This window comes from Zingiber officinale, chromosome 11B (assembly GCF_018446385.1).
Source record: "Zingiber officinale cultivar Zhangliang chromosome 11B, Zo_v1.1, whole genome shotgun sequence".
Taxonomy (NCBI): domain Eukaryota; kingdom Viridiplantae; phylum Streptophyta; class Magnoliopsida; order Zingiberales; family Zingiberaceae; genus Zingiber; species Zingiber officinale.
In genome coordinates, this window is record NC_056007.1 from 33,848,920 (window position 1) to 33,874,168 (window position 25,249).

Sequence of the window (25,249 nt, forward strand, 5' to 3'; positions counted from 1 at the left end):
AAAGATATATATTACAAATTAGAAACTAAACTGTACGCGTGATTCTAATTGCACGGCATAAATGTTACATAACCATAAAAACCATTTGATCTAGTCATCTAACAGAAGTGCAAAAAGCGTTATCTATGTAACATAAATGGTAACCTCTTGAAACAATATGGTGGCTCTTAAATTTCTTATTAAACAGAATTTTCATTTTATGTCACTGCATACAAAGCTTCTATTATAAACCATGCAAACATTATTTTTCCCAGTGATCAAGCAGCATTAATTCTAAAAGGTACAATCTAATGCAAACGTTCCCACACACTCCATATGATGCTAAGGAATAAGTCATACATTAAATTCTAAAAGGGACCATTAAAGGAAAGAATGCCTTAAATAAAAATGAATCCAGAAAGTATCATTCCATATGCACTAATAGAAATCTTCTTCGTTTATAGCCAACTGCAAATACATTTCATATTTATTTAAAATTTTAATAACATAATAAATCTAAAAAATTTATAATATTTCACTGAAAGATTAATTAAAATCACACCAGATGATAAGGCTGAGCTATCATTCCTCCAAGTGTATCCTAGAATCTTTGTAATGAGCACATTGAGACGGAATATGTCATTGAGTACATAAAGCTCCTTGAGGTGTTGGAATCAGATGAAACATCTACAAAAATAAGCACCATTGATTAATAAGTCATTGATTAATTAGATAATGGAATATACAAATAGAGATTAATTAAAATAAATAAAGGATCTAACAATTACCACTATAATTGACTAAAATTAACAATCAAGAGCTAGGTTGAAGAATGTTTTAAAACATTCTTCAATGTATAAGGAAGCAACTAGAAGTGTTTAACATCTCATGAATTGAAAATAATGCAAATGCAAACAAATTCATAGATCAAATAAACAAAAACGGGACAACTCTTCAACAAATTTCTATAATCAAGTGATATAAACAAACTGTAGAATTTCATGCGTGGGTAAATCTCGAGTCAAATGCCAATTGAAAGATCAATGTAAAACATGGCATAGACAAAGAAAGGAACATAGGAATACAGAGCAGTAGGTAAAAACATGTCTATTGAACTGAAGAAAAGCCATCATATCGTGTATGCTAACAATCACCAAATGGTTACTAATTATATAATTACCTGATGCTTTGTGGCAAGCAAGTGCAGTTCAAAAGCTAGCACCTACATCCAAAAACAAATGCTGAAAACATCAAAATTATTGAATCTATATTTTGCCAAATATAATCTTAGATGAGTGAACTACCATATAGTTTGGGTTTAAATATTTCCAAACACTAGCCGGACTTGACAATCAATTTCACATACAACAATTACAGAAGAGTTGAACTTACTTTTGTATCGCTCTCCAATGCAGCTTTTGCTGAGCTCATTCCACCTCCGTATCTGCAAGTTGATGCAAGAACTAAACAAGTATTCCAAATTATAAACTTTGGAATAAACAAGGGAAAAGGTTATACCCTGGGATTGCCCTTTCGGAAGCTATGTATGTCAAAGATATTGAAGCACCGCTTGCCATGTTTAACGGAGACATCCAAAACAAAGTGAAGATGAGATATAAAATCTATGTGCCAACAAGAAAAGGAATTGTTTGATAACTTTATTTTGGGTTTAATTATAACTACTAGCATTGCTTTATTCTGTCCGTAAAGAAGAAGATATAATGATGGATTGATAATGATGTTCTTGTCAGGATCTCAAGTTGAAATATACACACAAATGGAACATGCAATTGTTTTGCTTTCATGGAATCGAAAGAAACCTGGATTCATTATTGGAAGAAAGTGCTGAAGCAGGGAGATAAAAGAGTAACTCGAAGCTGAAATTGTAGCAAGATACCCTCTTCTAGATGTCTCCAAGAGTGGCTTCGTTACCTATTTATGAAAACCATAATTTAGAACTAAAGTAAAAAAAAACATCATGATTATATGATGGTGTAAGGTAGTACCTCTGGTCCATTGGCAAGAGAATGCACGAGGATGTCAATCCTTCCAAAATCTTTCGTCACAGCTCTGCCATTTCCTGCACCAAGCAGAAGAAGGCATCAGTAACATAAGAGCGTGTGAAAAATCAAATGAATTATCATTCCAGGCTTTAGTTCTGTTTACACAGTCTCTTGGAGAAAAAATGTTTAATTAGCGTACAGAAAAGGGAATTCAAGTTCTGGTGAAAACAAGGAGTTGGTGTCTACCTTAACAGTCCAATTTGAGGATCCAGCATAGCGTTTGTTTGTCTTGACCTAAAATAAACACCATACAAGCTGCTAATTATGATCATAAATTGGAATAAGTGTCAGGAACCAATTTTATCAAAAGTTTCTTTTACATACATCTTCAGGAACATCATCAGGTGTATCGCAAACGACATCAAGAGGATATACTTTGACAATATCCATCAGTGAGCCATTTGGCAATATGTAAATACAATCTGAGAAAGATTACTACTGAACATGAAAGATAAAAATAAATAAATCCAACCATTTATGCTCCTGATAATAGAGGAAGGCATACTTCCGTGACTTATCAAATTTGTCACACCTTAAGCTTGTCTCAAATATGTTCAATGCATATTGATGAATGATCCAACAGAAGGCTTATATTCCAGTGTTTATCTAATTACATAATGACAGAATAAACATGACTTCGGAAGCACCTACAGGCACCCATGTACCAACAAGTATTTCTGCCCCAGCAGCGGCAAGAGCCTTTGTGATTGCCCAGCCATAACCATTATCATCAACAACTCCAGCAATAAATGCCCTTTTGCCTAAATAAGAACACATTATCATCAGTATTCCCAGCAACCAAAATGTCATAAAATTTAAGAATCAAGCACATAATCTAAATTACAAACATCACAAGTGTCATGAATAATTACCAACAACAAACACAACTAATTAACTTCTCTACTATATTCACAGTCAACAAAATCAACCAATTTATGATTAAAATTCCTATAGTTATTCAACCAAAATAGATCAAATTAATTAGGAAAAAAGAAAAGGGCGAGAGTTCCAAAAGCATGTAGTGATGTCGCTGCCTCACGACAGGACACTGCCCGACAAGGAATTGACCCCTTCGTGTGCGATCGTTTGTGAACCGATTGCCTGGCGAGGCATGGCCCCCTCATGTGCCTCCATTTACAAACTAGCCGTGAGTGAACTAGCAGCCTGGCGAGGTTGTGGCCCTCTTGAGTGCGGCCACAGGCGAAGCGATCACTCGTCGCCTGGCGAGGCAGTGCGCGGTGCTACGGAGAGGGAAGGAATAAGAAATAGGTTACCTTTGAGCTCATCTTGGTTGCTGCGGAGAGGGAAGAAACCTGTCTGCACTGAAGGAAAGAAGGGGGTGGGAGAGGGAAGAAAACGGGCGGCGCTGCAAGGAGGAAACGAAAGGATCAGGAGGATCGGGTGGGTGGAAAGAGATTTGGAATAGGTCTAATATGATTATAATTATAATGACACTTACAAAATGTGTCATCATACACCATCTAATATGATATTTTTCTAAAAATTTAATTAGTTTTTATAAGTGTCATTATAATTTATTTATATTGACACTTTTTAATAGGTGTCATGAAGAAAGTGTTATAATAAATCATTTTTCTAGTAGTGGAGGAGCGTCTTTCGCGGAGGAGTCGCGAAGGAGGAGTCGGAGATAGGTTTTTGTTCGTTGAAGAGTCACAGAAAAGTGGGTTTTTAGGTTTTTTTTCATGAAGTTAAAAAAATTGTTGTGTTTTTAGGATTCAACAACATTCAATAGACAACAGTTTAATAAAACTGTTGTATATTATCACATAAGCAACACTAAAAGACAATAGTTTTTTAAAACCGTTGTCTTTGACACACATTAGACAACAGTATTTTGAAAAACTGTTGTTATTTAAAAAACATTATGGTGAACAACAACAGTTTTCAATAAAAATATTGTTAAATGAAAAAAAGACAACAATTTCTTGAAAAACTGTTGTCTATTAGGTATGGTTAAATCCAGAAATTCTTGTAGTGATGGGAGCAACCACCACCGACTAGACAAAGCCTTTTAAGGAAAGTTAATATTTAATTTCCTTATATAACTCTAGGTTAACCAAAAGGAACAATCAAATCACAAGGAAAAAAGAAAAAGAACACAACATCGAAATTAAATTCGAAAAACAAGAATCGAATGCCTCTTGTATTTGGTATTTATACAAAGAAAAATTAACTAGTATGATGCGGAAATTAAATACTAGTTATATCTCTTCCTTGTATTCTAAAAACCTCGAGATCTTCTGCCGTATCCCTCGCCTCCTCTTGGACGTCGTGTGGGCGACGATCCTCTAAGACGAACACCACCCGGAAAGCTTCTCCTCCTTCTCTAGAATTCGGGCACCACCACCACAAAGGAACAAAAGAGAGCAAAGGGAAGAGAGGGAGAGGGGACGGGCACTTGATGATCTCCAACACCACAATATTAATTGTTATGTTTTTCAAGGCCTCCCCTTCCCCCCTTTTTATATTAGTTTCCCAACGGAAAATTATGGAAAGAGTTTTATAAAAAATTAGACTCATTCCTATTTCCTTTTAATTTTTTCTTTTTCTTTCCTTTTAATTAATCAATCCTAGATTGATTTATTAATTAAACAACTATTTGTTGATGTTTAATTATTTGACCGGCCCCTTGCTTGGGCACCAAGCAAGGTGACCGGCCACTTATTAAAAGGGAAAGAAAGAAACAATTTTTATAAAATTTTAAAAGAATAAAACTTCTAATAAAATTTTACAAACTCTTTTTTTTTTTCTAATGTAGATATTAAAAGGAAAGTTTTAAAATTTAAAACCAAGTTTTAAAATTTAAAACATCTCTAATAATATTTCTTTTTAAAAGAAAGTTTTATAAATTTTACAACTCTCTTTTAAAACCTTGTGGCCTAATTTAAATTAGGAAAATTTTATACATTTTTAAAATCTCTCTTTTTACAAATTGTAAATATCTGAGGAAATTTAAAAATTCAAAAACAACCTTCCTAATTTAAATATTGCAGCCGGCCCCCTTGCCCAAGGCAAGGGCTGGCCACTTCTAGAGAATATGTGGCCGGCCATTGCTTGGTCACCAAGCAATGAACTGGCCTCTTCTTGGACACCAAGATAGGCTTTTCTTTGGATGAACTTGAGGCTTTATTGAGGCTACAACAGGGACCTAGAGGAGAAATTGGTTTTGGCCTTCTGATGAGCTCGAGTATCCCGTGCTCGCCCCAAACACACAACTCAAGTTCATCGATAATAACTCATTCCACTAGAGAGTTATTACCGCACTACCTCACCAATCTCAAATTACATTATGGGCTCCTTCTTATCATGAGTGTGTTAGTCTCCCTATGTTTAAGATTACGAATGTCCACTAATTAAGTGAGTTACTGACAACTCATTTAATTAATATTTAGCTCCAAGAGTAGTACCACTCAACTTTATTGTCATGTTGGACTAGGTCCACCTGCAGGGTTTAACATGGCAATCCTTATGAGCTCCTCTTGGGGACATTCTCAACCTAGATAACTAGGACACAGATTCCTTCTATAATCAACAACACATACTATAAGTAATATCATTTCCCAACTTATCGGGCATATTGATTTATCGAGCTAAACCTCACCCTTTGATAAGTCAAAGAAATAAATATTAAATATACATGCTTGTTATTATATCAGGATTAAGAGCACACACTTCTATAATAACTAAGGTCTAGTTCTTTTACTAAGTCAGTACAAAAAGAACTTACCTAAATGATCCTACTCAATACATTTAAAGTGTATCAGTGTAATTTATTAGTCAAGATAAACTAATATTTAATTACACTACGTCTATTCTGATGGTTTGTTCCTTTCTATCTTAGTCATGAGCAACTGTTTATAATTTATAGAGAACCGACAACATGATCTTCTAAGTGTGACTCCACACTCCATGTTATCTACTATATAAATTAATTGAACAATTACATTTAACAAATAAATGTAAACATTTGACCAATGTGATTCTTTATTTCAAAATAAATGTGTACAAAAGCTAAACTTTTAAGTATACACTCCAACAATCTCCCACTTATACTAAAAGTCTAAGCTATCATATCTGTTGTCATACATCTGATTCCCATCCCCTCCACATGTCGATCAAAAGCTTTCACCGGAAGGGCCTTAGTGAAAGGATCTGCCAGGTTATCTGCTGATGCTATCTTAGCGACGACAACTTCTCCTCGCTTGACGATGTCTCGTATCAGGTGGTACTTGCGCTCTATATGTTTACTTGCCTTATGGGCTCGTGGTTCCTTCGAGTTTGCAACTGCTCCACTATTATCACAATAAAATGTGACGATCTTAGGCAAACCAGGAATCACATCTAAGTCCATTAGAAAGTTCCTGAGTCATACAGCTTCTTTGGCTGCCTCAGAGGCTGCCACATACTCAGCTTCCATGGTTGATTCTGAGACGCATTTCTGCTTAACACTCCTCCATGCAATGGCTCCACCTCCTAAAGTAAACATATAGCCTGATGTAGACTTACTGTTGTTCCTATCTGGTTGGAAGTCTGAATCCGTGTAACCCACAGGGAGTAAATCGTCTGCTTGGTAAACTAGCATATAATCTCTAGTCCTTCTCAGGTACTTTAATATATGCTTTACTGCAGTCCAATGTCCTTGTCCAGGGTTACTTTGATATCTGCTAACCATGCCCACGGCAAAACAGATATCAGGTCTCGTACACAACATTGCATACATAAGGCTTCCTACAGCCGAAGCATAAGGAACTGCCTTCATGTCCTCAATCTCCTTTGATATTTTTGGAGACATTTCCTTAGATAAGGCTACTCCATGCCTAAAAGGTAAGAAACCTTTCTTGGAGTTTTGCATGCTAAAACGAGCAAGGATTGTATCTATATATAAAGCTTGGGATAGACACAACATTCTTTTCTTGCGATCCCTTATAACTTTGATTCCAAGGATGTGTGCACATTCTCCTAAGTCCTTCATATCAAATTGTTTGGACAACCATACCCTTACGTCTGATAATACCTTGACATTGTTGCCAATTAACAAAATATCATCTACGTATAGTATAAGAAATACCACCATGTTTCCGTTACACTTCTTGTATACACAAGACTCATCCGGAAACTGAATAAATCCATATGACTGGATTACTTCATTAAATCGGATGTTCCAAGATCTTGAAGCTTGCTTCAGTCCATAAATGGACCGATTAAGCTTGCACACTATATGCTCTTTGCCCTTTTCAATGAACCCTTCTGGTTGCTTCATATGGATGTTTTCTTCAAGACTTCCATTAAGGAAAGCTGTCTTGACATCCATTTGCCAAATCTCATAATCCATATGAGCGGCAATGGATAAGAGTATCTGGATAGACTTAAGCATAGCTACCGACGAAAAGGTCTCCTCATAATCGATTCCCTCTTTCTGAGTGTACCCCTTCGCAACAAGCCTTGCTTTGAAGGTTTCTACCTTCCCATATGTCCCTCTTTTCCTTTTATAGATCCACTTGCATCCAATGGCTTTTACACCATCAGGTGGTTCTATAAGCTCCCAGACCTTATTCGAATACATAGATTCTATTTCGGAATTCATTGCCTTTTGCCAAGATACTGCATCTATATCTTGGAGTGCTTCATCATATGTCCGGGAATCTGGTTCATGTTTGCCTGGGATCAAGTCCGAAGACTCACCCAAAAACATGAATCTCTCGGGCTGCCTTACAACCCTCCCACTACGACGAGGCACCGTCTGTGGTTGTGTATCATGTGTGACACGTGTTGCAATCTCTTGTGGTACTTCATCTTGTACTGTTGGTACTGAAGTAGACGTGTCCTCTCTAAGTTCTTCTAGAACAATTTTACTATTGGGCTTGTGATCTATTATATAGTCTTCTTCTAAAAACTGGGCATTGGTGCTAACAATGACCTTCTGGTCTTTAGGACTATAAAATAAACTGCCTTTCATTCCTCTGGGATACCCCACAAACATACGAACTTCTGTACGAGATTCTAACTTATCAAGATCTTGTTTCAGCACATGTGCTGGACTACCCAAAATCCGAATATGTCTTAGACTAGGCTTCCGCCCATCCATAATTCTGTGGGAGTAGAAGATACTAATTTAGAAGGTACTAAGTTCAAAATGTGTGCTGCTGTTTCCAGAGCGTATCCCCAAAATGAATTTGGTAATTCTTAATAAATCATCATCGATCTAACCATCTCCATAAGAGTCATATTCCTTCGTTCTGCCACACCATTCTGTTGGGGTGTACCAGGTGCGGACAATTGGGATTGAATCTTGGCCTCTGATAAGTAATTCCTAAACTCTCCTAAGAGGTATTCGCCACCACGATCATACTATAGTGTCTTGATACTTTTACCTAGACGTTTCTCCACATTAGCCTTGTACTCTTTGAACTTATCGAAGCACTCAGATTGCGGCGCATTAGGTAAATGTATCCATACCTTGAATAATCGTCTATAAAAGAGACAAAATATTTAAAGCCACCTCTAGCCTGGATAGACATAGGACCACACAAGTCAGAATGAACCAATTCTAACGCTTCTTTGGCTCTATACCCCTTGGCCTTAAAAGGTCTCTTGGTCATCTTACCTTCCAAGCAGGATTCACACGTTGGAAAGTTTTCCAACTCTAATGGACCCAAGAGTCCATCGGCTACAAGCCTTTGAATCCTACTTAAGTTAATATGACCAAGCCTTAGATGCCAAAGATGTGTTTGGTTCATTTCCGAAGGTTCTTTTCTCTTATTAGAGTTAGAAGATGTGTTATTAATTTCCCTATTTTGCTTTGTGGGAGAAATTGGATTTAAAGTATATAAATTGCCAACCAATGCACCAGAACAGATAATCACTTTATTTCTCTTTATAACCACATTGTTACTAAAGGAAACTGAATATCCATCCAAATACAGTTCAGAAACTGAAATTAAATTCTTTATAAAACTGGGTACATAAAGACAATTCCTTAAAACCAATTTCCTATTCCTATCAAATGATAAGTAGACGTCTCCCACTGCAACAGCCGCCACCTTAGTAGCATTGCCCATGTAGACAGTTATCTCTCTATCAAATAGTCACCGGGTTTCCTGGAACCCCTGTAAAGAATTGCAGACATGATCAGTGGCTCCCGTATCTACACACCAGGTGCTGGTAGATAACACTGCTAAATATGTTTCAACTACTAGAGTATGAGATATACCTTTATTATTCTGTTTTCTACAAGGACAGCCCGCCTTCCAATGTCCAGTCTGCTTGCAAATAAAGCACTTGCCCTTCGGTTTCTTTATTCCAGCTTTTTGTCCTGCACCTTGAGGTTTATTCACCTTCTTTGCTGAGCCATTTTGTTTCTTCTTATTCTTGCCTTTCGGCTTAGAAGTAGAACCATTTTCAGCATAGTGAATTTGAGAATGTTGACGAAACAACCCTTCGGCTGCCTGAAGTTCTATCAGAAGTTCTGCCAATGAATACATCCTTTTATTCATATTATAGTTCAGGCGAAAATGCTCAAAACTTCTGGGCAGCGTTTGGAGGATGATATCGACCTGGGTTTCCCCATCAATTTCCCCTCCAAGAACTTGTATTTCGTTTAAGTAAGTCATCATCTTGAGAATATGATCCCTCACAGGAATCCCCTCAGTCATGGTGGCTGTCATCAGTTTTCTCATTGCCTCTTGCCTAGCAGCCCAATTCTGATGTCCGAAGAGTTCCTTGAGATTGTTCATTATATCATAGGTTGTTGGTAAGTCCTGATGCTGATGTTGCAATACATTTGACATCGAAGCCAAGATGTAACACCGCGCCATCTCATCAGCTTTTACCCATTTACTATGATGCTGAATCTCCTCTGGGGTAGAATCATTGCTAGGTGTTTCTGGGCATTCCTCTGACAGTACAAACTTATAGCCCTCAGTAGTTAAACTAATGTCCAGGTTTCTTTTCCAATCTATATAGTTGGGACCAGTAAGTCTGTTTTCTTTTAGAATAATGGCCAGTGGGTTGAAAGTCATCCTAAGAATCACAAAATAAATTTTGGTCAGAACTCTAAATTTAGAATAATATTGATTCCTCAAACAATACTATTTTAAATTAACCAACACCTTAAAACACCGTGAATTTTGTATGCCACGATAGTGTGGACGTATACAAATTCAACATTTGTAAAAGGAGGGTATATCCCATTAATTTTATTATCTTGTCAACCTAACTTTTTGACAAATAAAATTAATAGTTGGTTTCCTTCGGTCACACAAATAATAGCAGTGACTCCGATGGGGAGGATACTATTAGACGTGCCTAAGTGTATACCATTACTTGACACTAAGTCCATTAATAAGATTGTGCCCCTTCCGATGGGGAAGATCGCACGCTCTTAATTAATTTCCTATAGTCATCTGAAATGGAAGTTTGATCTAGTGATCCGCAAACAAACTCATCCGATATGGAGGAAGGCACTCAGAGCCAACGCGCAAGTTTGTTTGCATCACTTACAAACCAGTAATGGAGACCGTGGAATTCACTAAAATAAATTCCTCTCCCACTTAGTTATTTAAATTGAGGAATTTTGATGATGCTAGCCTACTAAACATGTACACTAACATTCACACACAGCACAATACAAAAGCAATAAATAGAAAAATTAATTTTTAACTATTATGGCTTTTATCTATTGTTGTCCTCCGTGTGTCGTTATCCCTAGCTGCTGCCATCTTTGGCCACTGCCATCGGGTCTAGTTGTCGCATCCATCTTGCTCCTTGTTCCGCTGCGTCTCTGGTCCTCAAAAGGTTCCACGCCTTGTAAGATTCGATCCGCGACATAAATAGAATTTTACATTTTTCGATCCTATATTCCTCGAAGGAGTGTACATGTAACTAGATCAAAAAATAAAATCCTAATAAAACTAAATACAGCTCCTGCTGTATTTTATAATACAATCATGCACACACAATAAATGCCCTTGACATGTCCAAGGGTCCAATCACACACATAATAACTATAAGCCATAATAGTTGGATCCTGCATCCACAAAGTTAGCACATCCTACTATTAACCTGCCTAAATTATGTATGACATGTGCATAATTAAGCTAATACCAAATACACAGAGGCAAAACCCTAGCTCTGATACCAATTATTCGATGCTACTCGGAAAACCCAATGGCTCCACTGTACAAAAATTTTGTACGTGATTTGAACCTTTCCTAGCTACCATGTGTTCTTTTGAGTTAAACTTGTATCTCCTGCGGAACTTAACACGTTTGATTCCAAGTTTAACTTATATGTTCTTTTAGGTTTAGATTTGGATCTACTGTGGAACTTAACACGTTTGATCCTAATCACCTAGGTTATAAATTCAATTAAATATTAGTTTCCAAAATTGGCTTCCAGTACTGCATGGCGAGGCACTTGGCCTTCTTGGATATGGGAGCAACCACCACCGACTAGACAAAGCCTTTTAAGGAAAGTTAATATTTAATTTCCTTATATAACTCTAGGTTAACCAAAAGGAACAATCAAATCACAAGGAAAAAAGAAAAAGAACACAACATCGAAATTAAATTCGAAAAATAAGAATCGAATGTCTCTTGTATTTGGTATTTATACAAAGAAAAATTAACTAGTATGATGCGGAAATTAAATACTAGTTATACCTCTTCCTTGTATTCTAAAAACCTCGAGATCTTCTGTCGTATCCCTCGCCTCCTCTTGGACGTCGTGTGGGCGACGATCCTCCAAGACGAACACCATCCGGAAAGCTTCTCCTCCTTCTCTAGAATTCGGGCACCACCACCACAAAGGAGCAAAAGAGAGCAAAGGGAAGAGAGGGAGAGGGGCCGGCTACTTGATGATCTCCAACACCACAATATTAATTGTTATGTTTTTCAAGGCCTCCCCTTCCCCCCTTTTTATATTAGTTTCCCAACGGAAAATTATGGAAAGAGTTTTATAAAAAATTAGACTCATTCCTATTTCCTTTTAATTTTTTCTTTTTCTTTATTTTTAATTAATCAATCCTAGATTGATTTTTTAATTAAATAATTATTTGTTGATGTTTAATTATTTGACCGGCCCCTTGCTTGGGCACCAAGCAAGGTGGCCGGCCACTTATTAAAAGGGAAAGAAAGAAAAAAAATTTATAAAATTTTAAAAGAATAAAACTTCTAATAAAATTTTACAAACTCTTTTTTTTTTTTCTAATGTGGATATTAAAAGGAAAGTTTTAAAATTTAAAACATCTCTAATAATATTTCTTTTTAAAAGAAAGTTTTATAAATTTTACAACTCTCTTTTAAAACCTTGTGGCCTAATTTAAATTAGGAAAATTTTATAAATTTTTAAAATCTCTCTTTTTACAAATTGTAAATATCTGAGGAAATTTAAAAATTCAAAAACAACCTTTCTAATTTAAATATTGCGGCCAGCCCCCTTGCCCAAGGCAAGGGCCGGCCACTTCTAGAGAATATGTGGCGGGTCATTGCTTGGTCACCAAGCAATGAACCGGCCCCTTCTTGGATACCAAGATAGGCTTTTCTTTGGATGGACTTGAGGTTTTATTGAGGCTACAACAGATACCTAGAGGAGAAATTGGTTTTGGCCTTCCGATGAGCTCGAGTATCCCGTGCTTGCCCCGAACACACAACTCAAGTTCATTGATAATAACTCATTCCACTAGAGAGTTATTACCGCACTACCGCACCAATCCCAAATTACATTATGGGCTCCTTCTTATCATGAGTGTGTTAGTCTCCCTGTGTTTAAGATTACGAATGTCCACTAATTAAGTGAGTTACTGACAACTCATTTAATTAATATCTAGCTCCAAGAGTAGTACCACTCAACTTTATTGTCATGTTGGACTAGGTCCACCTGCAGGGTTTAACATGGCAATCCTTATGAGCTCCTCTTGGGGACATTCTCAACCTAGATAACTAGGACACAGATTCCTTCTATAATCAACAACACATACTATAAGTAATATCATTTCCCAACTTATCGGGCATATTGATTTATCGAGCTAAACCTCACCCTTTGATAAGTCAAAGAAATAAATATTAAATATACATGCTTGTTATTATATCAAGATTAAGAGCACACACTTCCATAATAACTAAGGTCTAGTTCTTTTATTAAGTCAGTACAAAAAGAACTTACCTAAATGATCCTACTCAATACACTTAAAGTGTATCAGTGTAATTTATTAGTCAAGATAAACTAATACTTAATTACACTACGTCTATTCTGATGGTTTGTTCCTTTCCATCTTAGTCATGAGCAACTGTTTATAATTTATAGAGAACCGACAACATGATCTTCTAAGTGTGACTCCACACTCCATATTATCTACTATATAAATTAATTGAACAATTACATTTAACAAATAAATGTAAACATTTGACCAATGTGATTCTTTATTTCAAAATAAATGTGTACAAAAGCTAAACTTTTAAGTATACACTCCAACAAATATGCTATGACATTAATCATGTTTTTGATAACTTTATAACACATGATAGTTCCAGATTTTAGGGTTTAACATGCTATGCCAGTAATCATATTTATTAACCTTGTTGTATAGGTTAGTTTCATATTTTTAGGTTTAATATACCATGACATTAATCATGCTTTTGATAGCTTTATAATACATGATAGCTTTGGATTTTAGGGTTTTACATGCTATGCAAGTAATCATATTTATTAACCTTGTAGTATAGGTTAGTTTTGGATTGAGGGTTAATATGTTATGACATTGATCATGCTTTTGATAACTTTATAATGCATGATAGTTTCGGATTTAAAGTTAAGATGCTATACACTCAATCATTTCTTGATAACTTTATAATGCATGATAGTTTCGGATTTAAGGTTAGGATGCTATGCATTCAATCATTTCTTGATAACTTTATAATACATGTTAGTTTTGGATTTAAGGTTAGGATGCTAAGCACTCAACCATGTTTGATAACCATATATGTTATATGTTAATTCCAGAGTTTAGGTTTAGGATATTATGACCTTAATCAAGTTATGATCCGGGGACCTATGCCCAGGGAGCTTACCAAGTTATGATCCAAGCAAACCCGAGGAGCTTATCAAGTTATGATCCGGACAAGCCCGAGGATCTTATCAAGTTGCGATTCGGGGACCTATACCCGGGGAGCTTACCAAGCCGCGATTTGGGTACCCTTGCCCAGTGAGCTTACAAGCCTCGATCCAGGGACTCATCCCCAGGGAGCTTACATTATTGGTAAGACATGTCCCGAGGACCTACGCCCATAAAGCTTACTAAAGATATTAATTATAATATGTATGGGTAGGGGTTTCCGCTCCAATTTTCAGATCCCTACTAACTTTGTTAGGGGATAATAACATGAAACTAAGCCCTCGGGTAACTATGTTCATGTTTATATTTCGCGAGTAGTATATTCATGGTCATGCTTTGCATGTATTATGCTAACGATTATGCTTTAGTTATGCACATGTTTGTACTTTAGTTATGCTTATGTTGACGAGTTAGCTATGCTTAGAAAGTCTTTCTCCACACAGATTATACTTTCTATGGGTCTTACCTTTGCATATATAGTATTAGATGTTGATTCTGTTTGGCATTTAGCCAGCCCTCCTTGTGGGCTCCTCATGCTCGTACGTGGTGATAGAGGAAATAGATTGGTCCAGGTTTCTCTCTCGTGGTTTACTGTATGTAGGGTCATTCCTCTTGCCAAGCGGGTTAGCAAGGCAACGTTTGATTCTATTTCGCAATTATGTGGGCACCTACTGTTGATGTGTATGCTCTAGTTAGGTTTAAGAATTATGTTGTAGTTATGCTTATGATTATACTCTGGTATGCTCATGTTATGCATTAATTATGAAATCATTTATACTCTGCGAAATGTATGTTTACGTTTATGCTTTAGTTATGATATGCAATGTAAGTAGCTAAGAGTAAAATTAGTTAGTGCAAGTTTCCTTGTTAGAACACATGATTATAAGAATTAATTAATACATATTATGGTTTAAACATACTGAGTCTTTAGACTTATAGTGTTGATTGTTGCAGGAGAAGAGACGCATGAGACAGAAGGATTCGACTAGTGAGCAAGCTCGAGATAGAGGCGGTACAACTCAAAGATCTTTCAACTTATGTTCTGCATTATTTAGATGCTTTCTTTAGGAAGTATAAACTATGAAACTCGGTGACTAGTACTTAATGTTTACAAGTGGATCCTGTTTTTGAAGAACTACTTGAGTACTTTTGATAAATTTAGAATTTATGTGTGGATTCAAGTACTTCTATGTCCGGGTAAAAAAAACATAACTTATTTAAGATAACTTAGGGGGCATTTCAACTACCCTAGGGTCTAACCGGCTCTTTGGCCAGTCATCCTCATACTAAAGGCCTTAGAGCTGGGCGAGGAGCAACAGTCCTGTTGAAAGTGACCCACTGGCTACCACCTCCCCTTGATTTTGACTATCAGCCTCACTTTGACTTTGACTGCCACGTCAGATCTAGGTCCGCTCGTAATATCCCATATCAGTGATCATCAAAGTTTGCGATGAATTTTTATTTTTGTCACAATTGTTGCGACGAATATGGCGACAACTAAAATATTCGTCGTAGATTTGGAGACAAATTTTCATTATTTCGTCTCAAAATTTGGTGACACTTTTTTGCAATGAATATTTTGTTATCATAATTTTCATTGCAAAATGATTTTGTGATGAATTTTAATATGTCCCTAAATCACTATTTTTTTTATAGTGAGGGTTTTTTTGTTGATTGGGCACTTGTTAATTGACAAAATTAAGGTTTGTCGATCAACTAGATCAGGGTTTGTAAGTCGACTAGATCAAGGATTACTAGTTGATGGATCAAGAATTTTGGCAAAAGAATATTTATATTTGAATTCGACTATATTTAGGCAGTTGAGTTGCATATATTGTCATTGGTCTCCAATATTGGCCACTTTTGAACCATATAGTCAACTGACCGAGGTTAGAGGCATCTGAAATGACCTCAAGAACAAAACAATATAAACTTTTGGATAATCAAAACCCATTGAATACTTTCTTCATCTCTTGTGCTCAAGTATACTAAATGCCCAAAGCAATCCAATCCCTTTGACACGGTTGAAAGTTTTATCTGTATCAATCTCTAAGCCCTTGATAATCTCTTCTCTATGCTTTTGAAAGTTTAGATATGTCGTTTAGATTAACAACGTAGTACACTAAACTAAAACACTACCAACTTTATCACTTCCTTAAAATTAATTTTTCTAAATAGAAATTTTACCAAAATCAACTTTTAAAAAAAATCTAAATAATTCCACGATCTATGATCATCATCTAATCTATATGGATTTTAGGGATTGAGACACCAAAGACTATTGATGATTGCAGATGATTTTTATGTTAAAGGTAAACTTGGTAATAAAGAGATGACAATTAAAAACTTCCAAGTGTCTAGCGGAGGAGATGCATGTGGTAGTCATCCATCCCACAAGGTCACGAGCGAGAGGCAATCAACTAAGGGTGGTAGATGATAAGGTGAGGACATCAAACACTTGGAAGAGGGAAGCACAATGTTGATGATGGCTACAAAAATGGTTAGAAGGATGACTATTTTGGATAGGGGTGACCATTTGATTCAAATTGAAAAATACACCAAACTAAGAACTAGATAGATATCTGTGTCAACTGAAAAAAAAAATTGAATAAAAAAAATAGTTTTTTATCTTGTTTTTTCAAACTATATAAGGTCATAAAATAAAAAAAAAAAATTGTCAAGTTGGTTTCATTTAGTTTGTATTGAACATAGTTTTTTTTTTCTTGTTTTTTATGAAAAAAAAAATCTTATGTAGCATTACCACCATAAAAATTGTGTTTGCAATTAGAGCTTTAGATATATAATGATTAGAAATGTCTACCATTACAGAGGAAAAACAATTGGTATTTAATTAAAGCTATTCATTGTATATGATAATTGAGAAATTTAAAAAGAGTAAGTTTTGGATATAATTTAGAGAATAGTATTTTAAGAATTATGTTATACAATGTAGATTATATGTTTTGGTTCGAACTAATTCTCAGAAAAAAAAAACATAATTGAAATAAATTTTATAATAATAGCAAATATAGCTATCATGAATGCAGAAATAAGAAAAAAGTTGGCTAAATCATCAATTGATGACAGAAATCAAGGAGGCAGGTTAAGAAATATTTCACTGTGCAGCAACAGTTCGCTCATAGATCTATTTAAGATGAATAATGATCATTGAACTTGCTGATTAAATCAAACTAAAAATTTCCAAACACCTCTTCTGATTAAGCAAACACCAAGATCTACATTAGCATGTTCCAAATGAATATATACACAAGACAAAAAAAAATGGCAAATATTTTCTCACAAAAAGAATGTGTAAAAATTTAACTACACACATGACCTGAAGTTATTATATATACCCTGAAGTGGACCCTTTATCGACTCAGCTTCAATCTGATATTCCTGTAAAAGTAAATATATGGGTTGTGTTTTCTGATGACAATGGTGAAGTTTCAGGACCAGAGTCATGACACGAGGATACTTGGAAGGAAAATCGGGAGCCAGCCTTCTTCTGGCCTTCCACACTAAGGTCGAAGAAATCGCTGATAAGACCAGGCTTTGTGATCTTTTGTGAGTTGATGTCGATCTCAGAAGTCAGCAACCTCACAACAGTGGACATCGTAGGACGAAGCTTCGCAACATCTTGTGTGCACAGAAGCCCAATCTTCAAAAAATTGTATGCTTGTTTCATGTCTAGATCATCAGCTAAGTAAGTGTCTACGATGCTTTCAAGCTCACCACGCTCGTACAAGGCCCATGTCTGCAATCATGAGAAACCTGACTAATTAATAATCAAATACCAAACTTCCATGTGTAATTGAATGCCTGATCACAATAACAAGAATAAAATCACATGATGGAGAAAAATCCCCAATAACATATGAGCAAATTCAATTTTGGGGAGAATTAGAAGATGGTGTGTCCTCAAGGTTATGTCATCCAACTAAAAAGCAGGTAATATCAATATATTATGAAGGTGAAAATGCATATATCTCATCAGGATGCAAGAATAACAGTCTTGTAGCTTAAATCACACCAAGACTTGAAAAATAAAATTCCTAATGATTGTTGTATATTCCTGTATGCACACCAAGTCTAGGATTTCTTTGGGAATTAGTATTCTGAGTTAATAATTATGGAAGGGTGATTGCCACTTGGTCCATGAAAGATTTGCTTTAGATATTGTACACACTCCATTAGTGGACTCATTATGGAAAAATTGGAAGGAGAAATGATGTGAACCAAATATTTCTACCTGAAAAAAAATCTCATCATCCAAAAAGGAAAAAAAAAAGGATGAAGCATGTATATTACCCGTTCAAGTAGAAATTGATCTTCAGAGGGCAACCTTGTATTTGTGTTACACCTGCCGGTAACTATTTCCAATAGTAGCACACCGTAGCTGTACACATCTGACTTCCTTGTCACTTGCCCTCTTATTGCATATTCGGGAGCTAAGTAACCTCTGAAAACAACAACAAAGGAACAACTTAACAAATGAATCTAAATAGGGTGGTAAATAAATTGGATGGAGTGCAACTGCTTAATAAATTCCTAATAGGATGCTACTTTATTCATTTGTGATGGAATGCAAAGTTATAGCTGCATAAGAAACTCACTACAAGAATAAGGCCATAAAAATATAGGAAGTACAATAGTGGAATTACATTGTTCCAGCAACTCGAGTGCTGACATGGGTTGTATTTGGTGGAAGAAGTTTTGCTAAACCAAAATCAGAGATCTTTGGCGTAAGATCCTCAGCAAGAAGAATATTGCTTGCTTTGATGTCCCTATGAACTATAGGAGGTTGCACTTGCTCATGTAGAAATGCCAGTCCACGAGCAACACCAACACAAATTTTCACTCTGGTTCTCCAATCAAATCGGATATCATTATATCTGGAACCTGAGACTAAGAGTTTTAATCATAGTGAAGAAGCATATAATCATGTTACAATGTGCTAATAGGAAATTGAATTACCAAGAAGGGTTTGTGCAAGGCTATTATTCTCAAGATAAGGGTAAACAAGTATTCTGTGATCTCCTTCAATGCAGCAACCATACAAACTAGCAAGATTTTCATGTTCAATATCAGAGATCACACTAAGTTCGGTCAAGAATTCCCGTACTCCTTGTTTTGATTCAGAAGATAGGACCTTTACAGCAACATTTTTCCCATTTTTAAGCCTTCCCTAAAAAAGTAGTCAAAAAAGTAATTACTACATTCATATACTAAATCGAATTGATTAGTTATTGTCTGTAAAGTTTACCTTGTACACAGGTCCAAAACCTCCCTCACCAACCTTATTGGCATGGCTAAAACAGCCAGTTGCATTTTTCAACTCCTTGTATGTGATGATCTTTAGATTTTTAATTTCTGGAATATCTGGAAAAGACTCAGTCAGATGGTCCTTCAAGGCAGAAAGAGTTTTCCAAAATGAAGTATATTAAATGCATATTAAATGCAGTATATTAAATGCATAACAAATGTAACACAATTTAGAAAAGACAGTGAAAATTTAATCAGAGCACCGCCTGAGACATACCATGATTATGCTTATTACTTTGATGGTCAAAATTTATCCTTCGAAAAAAGATAGAGAAGCAACTCATAATGATATTCTCTGTATGTTGCTTAGCTCAGTCAACACAATTTCCTGCAAAAAGAAATTTACAATTTCTTTTTAGAATAAGGGAAGACTGCCACTTTTAGCAAATCAAGGATGGAATATTTGGACACCACAAAAAGGGTTCTGTAAGAGTTGATCAACTATCAAGCTAGCCTACTCACTTATAAACATTCATAAATAGATGTACAAGGAAGAAGACAAACAACAGTTTTATAATTTGTCATTGACGCGTTTACATGAAAATGAAATTATGACTTGTAAGATTGATCAAAAAATATATAGGTTCAAATGTGGTGTCAAAGCATGAATGCATTAAATAACTTGTCTAGGTTGATTAATATAGTGGTCTCTTTCATCAGACTAAACAAATAAAAAAGAGATTATTAAGTTGACATTTCAAACATTTATATATAACTTAAATATTAAGCCCACAAAGTTATGAGATAATTTAAACAAAAAATCCATTGCAACATCAATGTAAGTAATTTCTAGAGGAATGAAAAAAGAAATGATGAGAAGTGGGCAAAAGATGGAGAGGAGACCCTAAGTATCAGATAGAAGTAGATTTTTAGTATACTTTTTTTTTTGCCACTAATAAACTAGGCCATATTGCCTAGCACCACATTGGAGTCTTCTAGGAACTCGTCAGAACAATTGGTTGGAAGATTCCACACAAATATACAAAGTTGGTTGCAATTACTAATGTAGGATCTGAGATGTTTATCTACAAATAATAAATGTCAATCATTGATATGAGTATTGAAATAAATCTGATTGGAAAAGGAATAGTGATGTGCGTAGATTATATATGTTTTTATGCATTCTTTGACGCACATCTACTCGTATTTCATGAATATAATCTATATGTATTACCCAATTTCATTATATGCATTCTTTGCTTGTTTTGATTGAAGGACGTAATTTGGAGCGAAAATGGAATGGAAAGGCACTTGAAACAATTTTAGAGGATCAACAACAAGAGTCGTGCCAAGAGGCAAGGCCGTGTACCCTTTCCCGAAGCAAAATAGAGGTTGGTAGTGCCCCCGTCACGGCCATGCCCCCCACCAGAGACAAAGAAGGCTCCGATCGTGTGCCCCAAAGGCACGGTCATGCCCCCCACTACAGATGAAGTAGGCTCTAGCCGTGACATTAGGCACGGTCGTGCCTCCCAAAAGAAGCTAATCAAGCCCAAGCCGTGTGAAACCACATGACCGTGTGCTTCTTCCAGAACCGCATCAAGGCATGGTCGAGTCACATTTTTAGAGCCTAATCAAAGAGGGGTCGTGTCTTTCAGTGGCACGACTGTGCCTCTCCGGTCGTGTGGCGTGGAATAGGAGCCGTGAGCGTAAAAACAGGGCTATGTTGAATATAAGCAGATTGCACACTTATTTTGAAACGGCTATAACTTTGTACTCGATTGAAATTACGAGCTGTTCTTTATATCGAAATGTAGCTAATTTCAAGATCTATAACTTTGCTTCAGGGTTCAACAGAGAATAACAAGGTCTAGCAGTGCTAAAAGGTACGGTCGTGCCTCCCAGCCACGGTCGCGTCACACCCTCCGCCCAGATTGCAGACCAAACTTTAAACCATCATAACTTTCTGCTTGGTTGGAGTTACGAGCTATTCTTTATATCAAAATGTAGATAGTTTCAACGGCTACAACTTTGGTTCAGGGTGGAACATGAGAAAACCAGGTTTAAGGGGGTGAAAAATCCATTTTCTCGGAGCCCTATAAACCTGGCAGATCTGAACAGTTTAGATGAGGTATAAAAGGGTCAAGAATCTAATTTTTTGACTCACCTTGGGTTTGGGACTTCGTCCCTCTACTTAGGAAAGGGTTCTCCCCTTAGGGAACACCCTAGAGCTTTCATCTTCGCCGATCCGTACGATATGTCCACCTCCGTAGCAAGAACTCCAATCTAGAAGACTAGAGACGCATTATTAAGCATTTCTCTTCTCCTTTCTTTATGATTTGTGTTGTAGAATGCTATTTTTCATGTCTCTAGTTTGTTTCTTCTTTGCAATAAAGTAGATTTCTGATTCATAGGATGTAGAGAGTATTTGTGATGCGATGTTGATGTATGAATTATGTATATATCATTTCCTTGTTCAATGAAATGTTTATGTCATGTTCTATATGTATTGTGCCTTCTATATGTTTGATGAAATGTGTGAATAGTGTAAACATGTAGATGTGTATTGATTGTTCACCCTGTAGGGGGATACTTTAAATTGTATGAGCGGGGGGGCCTAGTGACAAGAGTATCATCTAGAAAGGAAGGACAATTTCTCATAAGGAAACATCTAATTAGGCTTAATGGGTTATCTCTAATCCTATGTTAATAAGGTGGCGTTTGGTTTAAGGGTTTGAGAATAAGGAAATGGATTCATGCCCAAACATTTGGTTGATGGGAATGAAATTAAAATTTTGGAATGAAACCTGAAAATTTGGGCATTGATGAAACCCACATCCTTCCTCCCTTGGGTTTTGATATGAATAGGAATGAGAATTAAATTTTGAACGAAAATACCCTTAATATATTTGTTCAAATTTTCTTTCATATCACTTTCTCTCTCCTTATTCTCTCTCATCATATTTTCTCTCTCCTCATTCTATCATCACACGTTCTCTCTCATCATATTTTCTCTCTCCTCAATCTCTCCCATCATACACTCTTCCTCCTCATTTTCTCTCATTATACTTTCTCTCTCTTCATTCTCTCCATCATACTTTCTCTCTCATCACACTTTATCTCTCCTCATCCTCTCTCATCATGCTTTATCTCCCATCACACTCTCTTTCCTTATTTTTTTTCATCATACTTTCTCTTTCATCATATTTTCTCTCTCATCATACTTTCTCTCAACTCAATCTCTCTCATCACACTCTCAACTCATTTTCTCTATCATACTTTCATTCTCTTCATTTTCTCCCATCACATTTTCTCTCTTCTCATCCTCTCTCACCATGCTCTCTCCTATCACACTCTCTTTCATCATTTTCTCTCAGCACATTTTTCCTCTCTTCATTCTTTCTCATCATATTTTCTCTCTCATCACATTTTCTCTCTCATCATATTTTCTCTCTCATCATATTTTTCTCTCACATCTAATTTTTTTTCTTTTATTTCCCTCTAAGGGTAAAAAAGAAAATTTGAGTTTATTCCTATGGAAAATATTCAACTAACCAAATATTATTTTTAAGAGTGATATTCATGATTATATCCATTCTCATTCCACAATATTCGGAGGTCATAGTGACAAGGGTATCCCTTTAACCGAACTTGCTAGGTTACCTCTCCTACTTAGTAACATCGGATATCAATAGGAGTAGCACTCCAACATGATGTCGCGGGGTAGTGTTCGTATTTAGTTAGACTTCCTATATGTGCATAAGGATGGAGGTAAGAAGAAGAACAATGCATAGGGACATTAACTAACATAATAGTGAAACCGAACTCCTATAATCATTCCCCCAATCACTCTTTCCCTCTCTCTACTCTCTTTTCTCTTCTCTCTCTCTTTCTCTCAACCTTCTCTCCCTCTCTTCAATCTCTCTCGTTAGTTCGGAAGCGCCAAAGTCAACTTTTGACTATCTAGATAACTTACTTTGCAACATCTCTAGTGCTTAATCAACGGTTCCTATGGATTCGACAATTTTTTATATTACTTACGACGTTTCCGTGCACTTACAGATTCGTAACAAATTGCCACAAAGTAGAGATAAATGTGAATCACCAAACTAGATATAATTGATAGATGGAAAAAAAGACCATCTTGTAAACATTTAGTCTTTGCACAAGATAATCAAAGTAAAATTGGTCAGGATACAATCTCATTTTCTAAATATACTAATTTTCTATACTATTTCTTCCTTAACAACTGAATAATACTTAACATGGAAAATTTATCAACTAAAATGAACGGTTTGGTCAAGAAAGTGAAAAATTAAGATGCAACACTCTTCATGTAGCTCTTGGTGAAGGGGTGCGTCAAATATAAGGTGGACTCGGTGCTAAAGTCCAGGGACACCTAGTATTGAAGAACGGACACACTTGAACACCCTTTATTGAGAGCTCAACTCCTAGCGTTGGAGAAACAATTAAATTACAAAGTATTCCCTTTCTTAATATACTATGTTGACTTACAAGGGGGATAAGAATCATGTAGCATTCCAAAATGTTGAGACTAATACAATTGGTTAATGTTGGCACTGATGATGAATCTACTAGATTAATTCGCTTTCATTCAGATTCCTATTTTCCTATCGAGCAAGTAAAGAATAAAAACTGTTTTCGAACACTACTTCTGAGCATCCTCAAATGTGTGTTCTCATTTGATAAGAAGATCCGGCGGCTCAAATAGTCCAGAATAGAAACAAAAGATAGAAATCATTAGCGCGAGAAAACAAACGGGAACAAACCGACACAATATTGAGCTCCCAATGGGAGAGAAATTTAAAAATGAATGAAGCATACCTCTGAACCTAGATGAGAGAATCAAGAGACGAAACAACAAACGCCGAGCGCTGAGGAACCACACCAGTACCGCAATCGTCGGCCGGCGAAGTCGTCTCTGAAATGCCTAAAAGTAGAAAAAATAAATCGGGGGAGACCGAAACCCCATCGAAACGCAACACTGAAAATCGGCGAGGGAAGTTACCGGAAACTCCTCGGCGGTGCGCAGGCCAGCAGGCGGATAGGGAGGCGATAGGGAGGCTTGCAGCAATTTCATATATTAAATGAAGTAAACGGCGACACGGACACGGTGGCCCCGCCGGCTCCAGCGGTCGCAATCACGCGCGTTCGAATTCAATTTGACAACAAAACCCAGAACGCAAAACACGACCAAGCCAACTGGCGACTTGGATTCTTTCGGATGATCACGAGACGCGATTGCTGCTCTGTGTGTTCCCACAGCTCGTTGAGCCGGTTCATTCAAAAGAACCGGCTCGGTTCGTCGAGTTGGGCCTTTGTAGCGTACCCATCTGGTCACCTGGTCATTGGTCAACAAGTAGCGTCTCAGCTGGGGTCGTGTTCTGATAAATAAAACAGGGTGGAAGAATTATATTTTTTTTAATGAAATTTGTCAATGTAATTGGTATTTTTTATATAAAAATAATTCTTTGTCAAAGTGAGAGACGTCAATAATTTAGAGCCACGTTGTACACGGGCCTAAAGACTCGTCCAGATAGTGGAGATAAAAAAAATAACTAAAGATTTCAAAGAGACAACTAAGTAGAAATTAACTATACACGAGGTAAAAATAGATAATAGGCTTTAGATATTATTTGAAATAATAGATAGATAATTATTAAAATAAATATGTTGTGCTCAAAAGATGTCCATATATTTTTATAATTGTATGATATTGTCCACTTTAGGGTTAGGTCCTCATGACTTTGCTCTTGGACTCTACCCAAAATGCCCCATTCCAATGGAAATATCT

General features: G+C 36.2%; 1 protein-coding gene and 1 pseudogene across 2 annotated transcripts; both read right to left on the reverse strand.

The window, feature by feature from the left end:
• Window positions 1-618: 618 nt before the first annotated feature.
• On the reverse strand, window positions 619-3,155 carry LOC122033877 (annotated as a pseudogene).
• Window positions 3,156-17,370: 14,215 nt separating this feature from the next.
• Window positions 17,371-24,570, reverse strand: LOC122034720 (cold-responsive protein kinase 1-like). 2 transcript variants are annotated; one of them, XM_042594057.1, is made up of 8 exons: window positions 24,464-24,570; window positions 24,280-24,385; window positions 19,715-19,825; window positions 19,439-19,554; window positions 19,150-19,360; window positions 18,837-19,074; window positions 18,484-18,634; window positions 17,371-17,929 (listed from the first exon to the last, which is right to left on the reverse strand). In XM_042594057.1, exons 3-8 carry the CDS (start codon window positions 19,779-19,781, stop codon window positions 17,558-17,560), a joined length of 1,155 nt encoding a protein of 384 aa, XP_042449991.1. In that variant the 5' UTR covers window positions 19,782-19,825; window positions 24,280-24,385; window positions 24,464-24,570; the 3' UTR covers window positions 17,371-17,557. The 2 variants fall into 2 exon arrangements, with proteins under 2 accessions (XP_042449991.1, XP_042449990.1); XM_042594056.1 differs by having other exon boundaries at window positions 18,837-19,080.
• Between the last annotated feature and the right edge of the window lie 679 nt (window positions 24,571-25,249).

Coding starts and splice junctions, on each gene's coding strand:
- LOC122034720 (XM_042594056.1), bottom strand. CDS start 19,781: ATGAGTTGCTTCTCTATCTTTTTTCGAAGGATAAATTTTGACCATCAA. Junction 19,361..19,438: donor GTTTTGGACCTGTGTACAAG/GTAAACTTTACA, acceptor CTACTTTTTTAG/GGAAGGCTTAAAAATGGGAA. Junction 18,635..18,836: donor ACTCGAGTTGCTGGAACAAT/GTAATTCCACTA, acceptor TGTTGTTTTCAG/AGGTTACTTAGCTCCCGAAT.